The sequence below is a fragment of the Dermacentor andersoni genome, chromosome 1 (assembly GCF_023375885.2).
Source record: "Dermacentor andersoni chromosome 1, qqDerAnde1_hic_scaffold, whole genome shotgun sequence".
NCBI lineage: Eukaryota > Metazoa > Arthropoda > Arachnida > Ixodida > Ixodidae > Dermacentor > Dermacentor andersoni.
This window is the reverse complement of record NC_092814.1, coordinates 354028609-354043579: the sequence shown is the minus strand read 5'-3', so window position 1 is coordinate 354043579 and position 14971 is coordinate 354028609. Positions and strand designations below refer to the sequence as shown.

The following is a 14971-nucleotide window of genomic DNA, read 5'->3' as shown; positions in this document are numbered from 1 at the left end:
CCATCCAGTATAACACCCAGCCTGCCTGCTTTTACTGGAACACCAGACAAGTTAAAAATCTCTTTTGTGTTGACCAAGCAAATGGGCCACTGCCGCCCACCACTTTCGGCTCAGTGCTGAAAATTCGCCAAGGGTGCCACTAGACCTAACCACCTTCAACACAAAGCTGTAGCATATGGCGCTTCAAGAATAACTACCGGCAATCATAACATGCACTGTTTTGAGATCGATTTATTTCTCATCACATCTATTCGCACAAAAAAGACAATATGTTGTGATTCGCGACATCCAGACAGTGATGCGCGTGATGTGGTCGAGCCATGTCACAGCAATGTAGCGGCAGCCAGACACGGCTTTTGAGTTGAATTTGTCTCGTACCACAGCTCTCGTTTGTGCTGCAGATTTGACAGTGGTTATTGCTTGTTGCAAAAGATAAAATCAAGTCTGTTTATAGTACTGGCCGCTGTTTTGTGTCAAGAACAAGGTAGCCGACGTTTGTGTAATCGGCAGCGGCGACGCGCTTAGGCCAGGCGGCCGCCACGGCAGCTCTGCCTGGTAGGGTTAGTAATATTGATGAAAAATTAATCGATTAATCAATTAAAGGTATCCTGCAAAACTATTAATCGTCGTTGAAGTCCACCTTTCATATAATCAACTTAATCAATTAGATATGTTCGATTATTCATTTTCTAGAATTTGACAGAAGTGGTGTGAAAATTTTGAAATCACACTGCTGCCGTCCTCGACTGCGCTTCCCTTCTTTTGGCACCCATTTTGTAACCCCAATGGTCCACCGGTTATCTAACCTGCGTATTAGATGACCTGACCAGCTCCATTTTTTTTTCTTTTAATGTCAATTAGAATATCGGCTATATGTAACTGTTTGCTCTCGGATCCAAACCGCTCTCGTTCTGTCTCTTAATGTTATACCCAGCATTCTTCGTTCCATCGCTATTTGCACAGTCCCTAACTTGTTCTCAAGCTTCTTTGTCAGTCTCCAAGTTTCTGCCCCATATGTCATCACTGGTAAAATGCACTGATTGTACACCTTCCTTTTCAATAATAATAGTAAGCTTCCAGTCAGGAGCTGGCAATGTTTTCCGTATGCGCCCCAACCCATCTTTACTCTTCTGTGAATTTCCTTCTCATGATCAGGGTTCCCAGTGTGTAAGTGACCTAGGTAAACATGCTCCTTCACTGACTCTTGAGGCTGACTGGCAATCTTGAACTGTTGTTCCCTTGCCAGGCTATTGAGCCTTATCTTTGTCTTCTGCATATTAATCGTCAACCTCACTCTTACATTTTCTCTGTTAAGCTGTCCAATCATTTGTTGCAATTCGTTCCCAGCATTGATGAACAGGATATCAGGAAACCAAAGGTTGCCGCAATATTTGCCGTCGATCCTCATTCCTAAGCCTTCCCAGTTTAATAGCTTGAATACTTCCAAGCATACAGTGAATAGCATTGTAGAGACTGTCTCCTTGCCTGACCCCTTTCTTTATAGGTATCTTTCTACTTTTCCTGGGGAGAATCAAAGTAGCTGTGGAATCTTTTTAGATATTTTCCAAGATATTCACATATGCCTCCTGTACTCCTTGATTACATAATGCCTCTATGACTGCTGGTATCTCTACTGAATCAAACGCCTTTTCCTAATCTATAAAAGCTATCAAACTTTATTCACTTGTATTTCTAACTTCCACCTCTCAAACATTAAAATAGGTTCCTACAAAAGTAGATAACTCTGTTTTATCCTTTTTAAAGAGCCCGTCAATAATTTCAATTAATCAATTAATTGATGAAAAACCTTGCATCGAAACCAATTAATCAATGAAAGGCTAAAACGATGAGTGAATAATCGTTAAATCAAATAAAAAAATTAATAGACCATCCCTACTGCCTGGCTGGCTCTGCACCATTGTGCCAGCTGTTATCTTACTGTATTGCAGGTGTGCATAGGTATGTTCTAGTATGGGGAAACTGCAATTTGTAAGAAACCAGCATCTGGAAAACGGTGGACAGGACGACGACGTCCTGCATGATTGTCCAATTACCGCGTAAACCCGATATAGTAAATAACCCAGGAATAGTGTCTGAAAAAATAAATGCTCAGTACACCGCCGTTCTTCAGATACAAAATTAAACTAATACCAGTTCATCGCTCATGCCATGCAGTGAAGCAGTTCCTGGATTTTGTGAAGCATAGGTGCACTCTGCACTTTTTCCACAAAACGTCTTATTTTTGTTCAACTTTGCGGTCCTCGTAACACATTCTGCAGTTCTGCATATTCAGCATCTTCTGAGGATGTTCCGATGAGAAGTCCAAGGAACATACTTCACCAGTTCCTCTAGAGTCATACACCTCTTCCAAGACCGATTGCTCTCAGCGTAGCTGGATTGTGTATCCAAGCATATCTGTTTGCATCACCTCTGCAGAGAAGAAGAGTAGAAAGAAATCCCACACCATTGTAAACTGTCTTGTGCTAATCCCTAGTGCTAGGCCAAGATGTGCTACGGGCGGCCTTCTTGGCTGTCCGTTTCTTTGCTGCCGATGGTAACACATCATAACCAAGCGAAGTATGCACCCTGAAGATAATCAGTCGAGCTCTCAGGTCGTGCAGAAAGATCGGCAGATAAGCGTACACAAGGAAGGAGACTGCTCAAGGCCATAAAGGAAACTCGCCGTTGAACAGCTGCGGATGTCCCATGCTGACTCAAAACATTGTCGCCGTCAGAGCTTGAATCTGCTTTTCTGTCATCTTCAGAATCATAACTCGAGTCCTCATCACTAAATCGAAGTGCGGGTGCAGCATAGTTTCGAGCACGACGCTCTTCTCGCAATGCAGCCGTGCGAAACGACACCATGGGAGCAACTTTCGATAACTGCACAGTGACACCGGCAGCACCCCTTGCCTGTATCTTATGAGAGAAGCGAAACCGAAACTCTTGGAAACTGGTTGAAAATGCCAGGTCCAGATGTTGGACATGCAGTGGACCTTAAGAAATACACTTTGGCAGAATAAAACGATTCAGTCTCAAAACCAAAGCTCACTAGTGAAGAGTTGGCACCATTTTCTGTTAGTTATCACCACTCAGCACTGTCGGACGGCAAAGCCGGCGATATGCTTTACTTCTTGACTTGGTGGGAGTCATTTGATTACGAAATTTTTATGCTAGTGCAGGAATAATCGTGAATGGCATGCTTTTTTCTCGAGCGCAGCAGAAGGTGACAGCCACGCCTCTTTTTGCTACAACATATGCACATTAGTTCGCAAAAAGGTCCATCAAAAATCACAACGTTGCCGGAGCACGAAAACTTAAACTGATTCTGAAAGTTCAGTGCTCGCACTAACTACTGGATAGCTTTAAGTGCATAAGAAACGGCTCCAACATGTTGATATCGGCGATCTAAAGCATAGATCACCAGTGATCGATTTGCACCACTATATACTATTCATTTATTACTAACTTTGTGAAAGTGAAATTGAACTCATGACCTTGTGCTTAGCAGCAGAGCACAATGGACATCGTGGCAGGTCAAGCATACATAGTTCACGTTTGTGGGAGCAGCTTCCCTAACATTCTTGACTTGTCAATGGCTACAGAAGGGTAAAACTACATTGATTACTGTGAAATATTGCATTTCATTCGTCGAATTGAAAATATTTTTGACATAAACAATGCGTTTTCAGATGGACTGCAATGTTTGTTCATTTCGAAAAATCATCAGCACAAGGTTCACAGCAAACAGGTGTGATAGTATCACTTCTACAGGGGGTATGAACAGCTCAAAGCGGAGTCCCCATTAAACATGCAGCCTGCCAAATGGCTGAAAGTGCCAGCAGGGGACTGAGCAAGCAGCAGAACGCTTTCAAAACTTCATAGGTATTTACTTCTCTTGCCCTGAGTTTTGTGCTCATAGTGCTAGCAAATAAAAGTAAAACCTTCCAATGCTATAGCTATGAGCAAAAAGTGTCAAGCATGAGGGCTGTGTTAAGGGGTCTGCCAAATATGGGCTATAGTCAGTGACAACCTAAGAATGCAGTGACAAATACACTGCTGTCCAACTCGGAGAGAATTTGTACAGATGCAGCAGCCAACTACTTTGCCCATTTATGTTAGGTCATGGCAGAGGTGAACTTCCTTCATTATTGTCACACTGTAGTGACAATGACGAACCAAACAAAGCCAGAACTATGAGTCATGAGCCTAACTCTTTACTGAGCGAACTTGTGCCCAGAAAAAAAAAAAGACAAGTAACCCTCTAAGCATAACGATAGTGGCAAGCACAGTAGTTGGTCATCGAAATCTGATCTCAGGGGTCAAGTGTGTCTCCAATTTAAACATGTATCACAGCACATCCCATAATATTTGTTTGTGCTCGCTTACATTCAAGAATGTACAACAGCATTTGCAACGTGCGTAAAATCTGATTAGACAAGATGCTTTAGTTACAGAATTTACAACAACAGTCAGGAATTTTCAGATACAGTATTGCATTGAGAAACAAACCGTAACGGTGACAGTCTGATGGACAATAATCACCGTCACAAAACAATGTATTCATGATAATATCAGCACCTCTTGGGAACTACGTTTCAGAGCAAGGATAGGTATAAAGGGCAAAAGCAGTGCAGTTTTGAGGGGCGAGCTTGTACTGAATTATTAGATTGTTGCCGAGTATAGTAGCAACACCACACTAGTCTGGTGTGAGATAGAAGCGGTGCGACTCACCAGTCCTCAGCGGCCAAGGTGGAGGGATTGTCAATCACCCGGTACGAGACAGTGGCTCCTCGGTTGCGCCTCCGTTGGATCAGCACTGCATTCTCACGTTTGCAGCCCTGGCTCTTTTTTTCGTCTGTGCTGACAAACCTGGCACAAGAAAGAGTGCACACACCTTGCAGTGAGTGGAGACACCTCGGCATTAAAAAGAAAAAAAGAAAAGGTTGCTACTTCCAGTACAGAAGAGAATGCATTCATGAAAGTTACTATTACAGAGAAAAGCGTTGGCATCTCATAATGGGCAGTGCACTCCCACCTACAGAACTCAACATGACCTGGGAAACGATGATGGTATGCATGCTTCAAGTATGCACCATTTTGTAATTTCGTGGCAGTTTACATTCATCACAATGAAAGGGCGCAACCCTTCTTCCAACTTAAAAGGCACTAATGTTAACAGGAGGTGCAATGCCCAGCTGAGCATTTCAGGCGAAGCCTTTTTGAAGGAAAGCAAGCAAACACAAAAGTGTAGGATTAATTTTGGTCGCACGAGTTTCCAGTGTAAAACTACAGCAAAGCCTGATAAATTCAGATTTCGCCGGACCGAAAAAAAAATGTCAGAATTAACCGAATGTCAAATTATTGATGGTTTCACAAGAAAAATAAACAAATGCTTGCTACATCAAAATGCTTTTATTTGCTCGATGAATTCACAAATCTTTCTATTCTGTACAAAAGCAGTGCAGAAAGTGCAATTCTAGTTATACTGTGACTGATTAGCGCTCACAGTGGCGAGGACCTCACGACTTCCTTCATGGAGCAGCCACAGCGCAAAACCCGTGCCTTCATACGAGACGTGATTTTGACTACAGTGCACATACCAATTATTTTTTCGCCAGTAAGCTGGTCAGCAACAGATTGTCCATCTATCGCAACGTAGCCGGCAGGTTTATCGCCAATTTATGGGTCGTGGTAGAATCGCTCTTCATCCTTTACAGCTTCTGCGATGTTTGTGGCATTGCACACTATTTGCACTGAGTCAAATTGGTACTACTGCTCGCCACAACCACTGTAGATGAAACCGTGGTCGCTATCAACGTGATAACGGATATCAACCATGCAACCAACATGGTGTCATGCACAACAGTAAACGGAAGAATGAGTGCAATATAGGCACACATAGGCAAAGCGTTCCGGTGTACTTGTTGTTCGCGTACAATTCCTGCCAATTAATATCGTGATGAAGACTCAGCCGCTTCGTTTGGGTTGGTGGCTAGTGTCGATCTTGCACTTTTGCAGCACACATTTGCGGTGCGCCGTTTTCAGCATGCTCCAAGGGTCGTCTGAACTAACCAGTGTGCGGCCAAATATATCCGAATGAACAATAGTTTGATGACATTAAATAATGCATACACTTGCTGGGAATTATTGCCAGGAAGTCTGCATTATTCGATTTTCCTAATTAACGAGGGTCATATTAACAAGGTTTTACTGTACTTTTGCAAACACATTAGGCTACCTTCATGGAGTGCATCCCTGTTCACTCGTCTCATGGGCCCAAGACGTCGCCCCCACCTGGGAGCCACACTAGGCCTACCTGCCCTAACTTCCTACCCTGCAGTGGCAAATAAAGTTGTTTCTCTCTCTCTCTGTTCACATGAGCCCAATGAAGGATGCCTAGGCCTTCACTACTTATAACTTAAGCAGGTTGGCTTGGAGAAACAAACACAACAGTCATTTCTGTAGAACTTTATGTTGCCACACAAAGAGTTCAGTCAATCGAAACCATTTTATATGGTATGTGATGTAACACCCATGGGAATCTTTAGATGACTTCATTCATGGAAAGTTTGTTCAGGGTGTCTACCAAGTTGACATTTCCAAATTCCCTGAGTTTTCCAGGTTTTCCCTGAGTGCCGTTGCACACTTCCCTGAGTGATGCAGAACTATATTTATGTCAAGACGGGCTGAAACCATATCGCCTGGTGCTGTCACTCTCTAGTAAGCACATGAAAAAAAAAAGCTACTTAATCCAATTTGAATACTAAGGAGTAGTGTTTATGTTATTCAAAAAGAGAATAGAAGGCAGGGGTTAGTAAAATGCACAGCAAATAAAGTGTCTTCGAAAAAAATTGCTAATGAAGTCGGACATTCACAAATACGAATAAAAAGGAGAAGCACATAGAAGCAAATATATTCGAATATGAGCTATTTCTATCAACTGATAGCAAGCTCAGTGGTATGAGGCCCGAACTCTGTCACAATTGAGATTCTCTCTCAACCGCTCGTAAGTCAACCTCAACTGTCCTGACATACTCTCAGCCCGCGCACGACGCCTGAGTGTTGTGTTTCACTGCTTTAATGAGTTTATTTTGGTTTGGATGAGGGACACCTGCATCTCGGCATCAGCCAAAATTTTGTTGTTTGAGCTCAAACTTCTTCAAAACGGCGGCAGCAAGCTTCCTTTCCCGTTTATTCCTCAATGCATACATCATTTCTGTTCTTGTCCTCCTTCTGCCACTCGTTCACCCGAAGGACCATTTGAAGCATCTTGGTCACTTGCACAGTCCACGACCGATTTTTAGAGCTCCCTAGAGGTCGGGAAAACGCTCGAAAAATCGGCCAGTTGGAAACAAATTAATGCGTGTCATTTACTGCCCTTAGGGGCTCAAACCGTGACAGGCACGTTCGAAAACGCTCTGAAGGCCTGTCGGTACACATATTAGGCATATCGGCGCTCGTGCTGTGAATACAGGGTGCACGCGTGTATAATTAAGGAATGCATACTGTGTTCCGTGGCAATAGCCCCTTCCCACGCTTGTTATGCTTCACTGCAATACTTTTGCGTATGCTTCACCATGTAACATTTCTGTACAGCGGCAAAGCTGACTTTCAGAAACGGCATCATGCAACGCACCGTGTTTTCTAAGTTCCTAAGCCAATCACGAGGACCACAAATTTGGAGTCCGCGCCATTGCTGACAGCAGCTAATTCTTTAAATAAAAACTCGGCACCCAACGGCAAGAAGCTTCATAGCGAACGTCGAAGCAGCTAGGTCTAGCGTTGCCGCAGTGGTGGCAACGGCTGCCAGCAGATCTGCGTGCGAGAGTGCCGGTTGTAGGTGGCGAAGTAATCAAAACGGCAGCGGTGGTACGTTTGATTATTGCCGTTTCGGACCCGCGGTCATGGCAAAACGTCCAGAAAATCGGACGGCGAAGAGTTCTTGCGTCCGAATTTTCACACGTTCTGATACGTTGACTCTATGGGTTATTGGCGGTGCCGCGAAGTCATCCAAATTATCGGGAATCCGGAAAGTCGGTCGTTGACTGCACACTGGCAACTCCTCCAGCCGACGACAGCGCGTCAAAGACGATTCATTACGATTCCTCTCTGTTGCTCGAGCCAGCATTACCGCGACGTTCGACCCTTTCAATAAAATTGGCGCTAATTTTCCCTGATAGAGGCCCATATTCCCTGAGTTTTCCCTGACTTTTTCCAGACTACTCAATATCCCTGAGAATTCCCGGTTTTCCCGGTTGGTAGACACCCTGTTGTTAAAAGTGAAGTTTTACTACACTAACAAGTACTAGTCGCAGTGCAAACACACACACACACCACACACAAGGGCTGCTTAGACACACATCCTGCCTCCAACATGAGTGCTACCTTTCCAACACAAATGCCAGGCCGGAGTGCTCTCCCGCAAGATCACTTGTTTCAAACATCGTACACTAACACCAGGGAAGGCTTTAGCTCATCCCACCATAATACAATTAGCATCACCTATTCCCACTCCTAATCCAGCACATCTACAACTTGCTTGGGGAGGACTGCAAGGCATACGCTAAACGCCAGAAAGGGCATTTCCACAAATTTAGTTTACCTCCATTACTACACTGCTAATAGAATGAGCTCTACTCTTATGCTTGGCCATTTTCCACAATAAGTTGAATTTCTGCCTGAAGTGCAAAGCAATGACAGCAACAGCCAGCATAGCATAACGCACAGTAATATTTGCACTGTTATGCGGTGTATCAGAAGCAGAAAACATTCTAAACAGCACGCAAGCAGCCTGCAAATTACTGTGAATATGAAGTTGGGCCTTGTAGCCAGCTTGCTGGACACAATGGTGCTTTCATCCTGCACCACCACATACAGCCTGGTAAAAGGTCAAGTTGCTCCACCACCCAGGTCGTGAACCAGACTATACAGGCTTTTGATGTGAGCCCAAGGAGCTGTGCAGTGCTGTGAAATACTAAGAACTCAACAATGCAAGATGTCACATCACACTGTGTAGTAGCGGTTCTCCACTACACTCTCTTACCAACACCAATGCACCAATGCAACCATCCTGCTGTTCAGTTCCACACATTTAGAGAATCACAGATTTTGTTGTTCTGCCTTCGACAAATGGTCCAGAGCTATTGCCTCTTACATTTCTTATATGTATTTTGGCATATGCATGTTTTTTTACACTTTCTCATGATGCACTTCACTTCTTTATGTTCACCTATATAGTGCAGTCCGTTTTCCTTAGCCTATTTCCCATTGGTTCTTTTTCCTGTAGTAAGGAAATACGTTTTGCAAGAACCTTACCATTAGAAAGAGAAAGCTTCCAGAAAGAAAATGCTGGCACCCACTTTTCCTATCCTCTCCCCCATCCATCGTAGTTCGTGCCAGAAAGTGTTTTTCATGAAGCAGTGGCTCTCTTGGCTCTTGCACTTCACTGGCACCATGGTGGTGCAATTGGTCAGAGCATCAGTTTTCACAGGTCCTAAGTAAACAAACTGGGATGCAATGCTGCCATTTGAGTGATTTTGTCACTAAATTTAGTGAATTTGTGGTCTATTTAATGATGTGATAGAACAATTAGCAACATTTTAGCAACTTCAAATATAAGCAAGCTGCTTCAGATGACTTTAACCTACTTAATTATTCAAAACTACAAAAAGGCAGCTGACATTGGCTGTATAGTGCATGGACTCTGTGAACATGATAAATGAACAATGATCTGCAGTCACGGAGGCCATACATTGCGGTTAATTGCTCCAAGACGAACAGGCTTCACATTTTGCTCGCAAGAAGTGTGTTGTTTCGTTATTTCTAAAACCCACTAGAATGGGTCATAACACTGTGGGTCCAGTAGTTTCACTATGTACACTAGATTGATGGACATACAAAAGCGCAGCAGTAAATAAAGTTACTAAAACTTAGTTATAAATTTTATGGTGAGATTTAGACCACAGCAGGTGAATAATAGGACAGATCAACTGCAGAAATGTGTATATTGGAGCGGCTGGGCTCGTTCATGCAAATCTGGGTGGACCACCTAATCATGGCTTTAAAATCAATACTGTACATGTGAATCAAGGGGCGGCAACATTGTATTTGACTTGCATAAAGTTCATATGATTGTCATTGCTACGTTAACAACATGACCAAGCTCCTGTCACATAATTTAGTACTCCTTTCACGAGTGCTGAAAACTAAAAAATTTGCAGGCATAAAGTGGACAAAGTGCAACTTTGTGATAGGAAAATCAGGTGACCTGTGCTCTTTTGAATTTGTAATCTTAAAAGCTGAAGGTAAACGCAGGACTTCTGCTGTCAATATGCATGTTTTTTAAATATATTAGTAAGGTAAACTTTCTGCAGACTGTGCTGGTAAATTCACAGTTTATTCTTCCCCTGCACAGACACTAGATGAGCATGAAAAGTTTTGGTAGATGCGTTATGCCAGGAGTTCCAAAATGGCTGCATTATATAAAATTTACTCAACAGTTTGAGTAATAACTTTAGCAACCTTGAGGCAAAATTTCGCAAAAATTTAGCGACTTTTTTTGTCTACATTTAGCGACATGCTCAAAAAAGTTGGCAACATTGACGGGATGCTTTTCTTTGAACTTTCACCTACACTTTGATATATTGGACACATGACAACATAATGATCTTTACTAGGGAGTCGCTGCAGTGACAACTTATAGCAACCGGATACGGTGCCACTAGAACTGAAGTCCATGAAACAGCTATCAAAAAAGTCATCCATTAACATAGCTGCGATAGATACATGATTCACACAACCATGTGTTCGGCTGATCCATCACAGGCAATCCTTATAGGAGCCAAAATAGCTGTGCCATTGCTGAATTACCATAACTATAGGCAGCGACAAATTGTATTAATCTATAGCCAATATTTCTTGCTTAAAATGACCATTTTGTCTGCTTGAGATAAATGCAGGTAAGTTTGCTGAAACACCAGCTCCAATGCCTTCATTTCTCTGCTGTATGCAAGGTGATGTCGCTACAGACAAAAAATGGTTTAACCAACCACTACTGTGAGGACTAGATGGAGCCATATTTAGCTCCATTAGGCCTCGCAGTAGTAGCATTATATCATTACGATGTTATGGACAAAGTGTCATTCAAGATTAAATCCCCCCTCCCCCTTGGCCTCACCCTAACACTAAAAGAAGAATGCCTTATGGATGAGTGGCACATATTCAGAACTACCCCGTAATGATTGCATGAGGTGCCTTCATTGCTGTTGACCGACCCTGAAATCTGCTCAAACTCACCGCAGCACACGATTACAGGTCCATCACAGTTGTCACACAATGGCTGTAATACGCTACAATGCGGATGTAAACACAAGAAACACAAGAATGTGAGGCACAGGAATTTCCTGCCAGGTCTATGCGCCCTGCAGTCTGGCACCTGGCAGCACAGCGGTGGACTCACCTCAGGTCTTGCAGGATGTCCTTGGCATTGTACATGGTGATGAGTGAGGTTGTGGCTGCTGGAATAATGATGATGGGTGTCCGAGACACTGCAAGAGACATATACAAAGCCCACATGCCATCAGCTTGCATGCACAAGCAGCAGTAACTACACGAACAGCTTCCACCAAAACTCCGCCCACCAAACTGAAAACTCTTCCCCCCAAAATCTGCAGCACAGACTCAAACCCCCTTTATTTATTTATTTATTTATTTATTTATTTATTTATTTGTACAGAGTGGACCCAAAGCTCTAGGCTAGTTCAAGTCTAAAAAATTTATCTATAAAAAATTCTGACAGTATATGCAACATTTTACAGAATTAAATTACCATACAGAAATCACATGTTGAGGTTCTGTGCATGTACAGTAGTAGGGATGCTCAAAAAACAAACGAGTACATATACATATGATATATATAACAAAAACATACATGAAAGACATACCTGAAACTTTTGTTTACGTCAGAGACCCGTTCATTGTTCTTAGTGTTTTTCTAGTGCATTAAAAAAATTTTTTGACATATTTATTACTACATAAACTGCATTCCAGGTTTTTATACCACATAATTGTAGTAGATGTTCATCATATACACTATTAGGAATATGAATATTCAAGTCAACACTTCACTCTCGCCACTGGGGGGAGAGTTATACAAACACTGCCAAGGAATGCACTCGGCGCCCTAACAAAAACAAGTCACTTTGTTGAAATTTTGGCTCCACCCTGAGGCTTCCCTTGCTCAGCCACTGGTGGTTGGTACAGTTGATCACAGATATATGAAACCCGGACATATTGAGTCACTGTCTATACCGAACAGCTGTAACATCCCCTTGGAAATCCCATGCAAAAGTATAGCACTGTACAATGTGTACATCAAACTCCCAGCCAACGCTACATTCAATATATCGAACACTGCGCCATGCTGTGTCCTTGCAAGTGCACTTCCCCTAATAGCCCCTCAATCACTTGTCACGTCATCAGAAATATTCACACCAACTAAACAGCCCTATTTTGGCAGAGGCTCTCAAACAAAGCAGTGAATCTGAAATGCAGTACATGCCATGGAGGAAAAATAAGCAGGGTATGTGTGTGTCTCAAAATATGAATGGCTTGTGCAGCAAGGGTTTCATTCGCACTCCAAAAAGATGAATTTGCTCTAGTCAGCTTGACCACAACACAGACATGTAATGCGGCAAAGTATTAAAATATTAATAGCGAAAGGAACTAATGCAGTGCAATGAAGCATACTACGTAGGGCCGTTCGTCATTGGAAAGAGGATTGCCACGCTGCTTCAGAATATAATGTCAAATTCCAATGGCAGAGTCAGAGTGGGTGGCCGACTCTGTGGGTGGCCATGGAGCGACGCCTCTAAATCCGCAATTGGAACACAAGCCTTGCAGCCAGAGCAAGAGCATGGCAAAGGGCCACTTGTGCACACCAGGCAACCGGATATGGAGCTACCCAGCATCCTTTGAGTACTGGAGGGGATTATCATCTGCTGTCTCTGCCCACTGTGGCCGCTTCTCTGTGGTGCATCGTGTCTGAACAGCGCACACGACACTATGGGGACGTAGAGACAGGCCACCATAGAAGATTTATTTCCTAAAAGGCAGGGTAGAAGCAAACAAACAAAAAGAAAGTGGAAGCAATGTACAAACAAAATAAACTTTTACAAATTGCTGACTTTCGCATTGCGGCTCTGCACATATGGCTGACGGCGTCCGTGAAGAGAAGGAGACACCCTTGAAGATAGCTTGTAGAGGGACAATTGAATCTACGATGCACTGGAAACCTAATGAAACGCACAAGGGGACGGGGCAAGCAGTTCTGCCCAGAGGTGAACGGGAGACAAAACTACTGAGACACAGTAGTGACTGGACCCCCTCCCACCCGCCCCCTGGTGCAGTCACTATGTGTCTCATTAGCTCAGTGTCAGGTACCGGGATTAGAGTGAGCTACAGGGCACTGTTGAGCTTGAACGTTGGTATGAAGTGAAAGAGCCGTTTCCCTAGGAGACAACCCGGCTTTGCAGCAGATGGACATGGCTTTGCAAACTGCAGACTATCATATTCAGGGCAATTTTTTCCAGTTGCTTGTTGCCACGTTTATGCTACAGCCACTGTGGTTTGGAGCCTAGCAGACTGAGTAGACTGTCCAGTAATCATCCTCGTTTCTACAACCCTTCTCAAGGTGGATATTACGCAAAATGACACCAGCCGTCAGCCTTCTAATATCATAAATGGTGAGCGGGACCAGTCATGCCAATCAGGGTGAGTAACATGTTTCAGGGGTTGGACTGCTTTAAGTTATTTTGGAGCAATTTTCGGAGCAAGTAAAATTGCATTTTGGAGCAACTTAGAGCAGAGTAAATTTCATTTTGGAGCAATTTAGAGCTGATAAAAAAAATATGAAGCAGTTTGGAGAAGGCCAATCTGAATTTTGGTGGAATATGGAATATGGCAGCACACTTCAAAACCATGATGAAACACAGAATAAACCAACACAACGTACTGCAACTATCTTAAGCAACGTCTTAAGCTGAATTTTGAAGCAGATTACCCTGACACTGAAACTGTCTAGTGCATGCAAATTTTGACAACAGTGCCTGTAGATTTTTAATTAGAGTTAGCAATAACAAAACAAAACATGCATTCTCCAATAGCGAATCTGAAATTTCGAAAAGTAGCCCAAGACATTTTTTATAAATACATTTTTTATAAATACATTTTTTCTTTAATGTCTCAACAGTATGGGTGAAGTGCATGGAAATGTGCTTCACAAACAGATCATACATAAAAGCCAAAGTTATGAAATATAGTGGTTTATTGAAAGCCAATTCTATATAATTGAAATAGTTTCGCCTTGCCGCAAACCAATCAGAAAATTGGTGGTAAAAGCACATTTTGTAGCTATGGCATACTAGAAAAAAGTTGCAGTTTCGCCTGAAGGCCGAAGCATCGATTGCGATAGCAAATTTGTAGACAGCTACATGAAGTAAGGATAGTAGTTTTATCAGCTGTATCAAGTTGTAAACATTTGCCTGCTAACAATGTTAACAAGCATAGTGTCACACATGTACAAGCAAATATGAACTCATCTTACTCGATGACCATGGACACTTCCTGTCAAAACACTGGAATTCACTCGCTGCTGCTACCGCACTTCCTCACTCCAGCGTTTTAACAGCATTATGGGGTTTTACATGCCAAAACCACTTTCTGATTATGAGGCACGCCGTAGTGGAGAACTCCAGAAATTTCAACCACCTGAGGTTCTTTAACGTGCACCTAAATCTAAGTACCACAGGTGTTTTCGCATTTCGCCACCATCGAAATGCAGCCACCGTGGCCGGGATTCGATCCTGCGACCTCGTGCTTAGCAGCCCAACACGACAGCTACTGAGCAACCATGGCGGGTTGACAGCGTTCTGCGGTCATCGAGTGAGATGTGTTTGTTTGCCTTTGCGCT

The 14971-nt window shown here is 43.0% G+C and overlaps 1 protein-coding gene across 1 annotated transcript in view; it reads right to left on the bottom strand.

The window, feature by feature from the left end:
• Window positions 1-14971, bottom strand: part of hyx (cell division cycle 73 hyrax) — an 85161-nt gene that overhangs the window by 24253 nt on the left and 45937 nt on the right. The window contains exons 11-12 of the mRNA XM_050166515.3: window positions 11462-11549; window positions 4735-4872 (exon numbers count right to left, since the gene is read on the bottom strand). Of these exons, the coding sequence (XP_050022472.1) occupies window positions 4735-4872; window positions 11462-11549 (226 nt within the window). The remainder of the gene's footprint in view (window positions 1-4734; window positions 4873-11461; window positions 11550-14971) is intronic.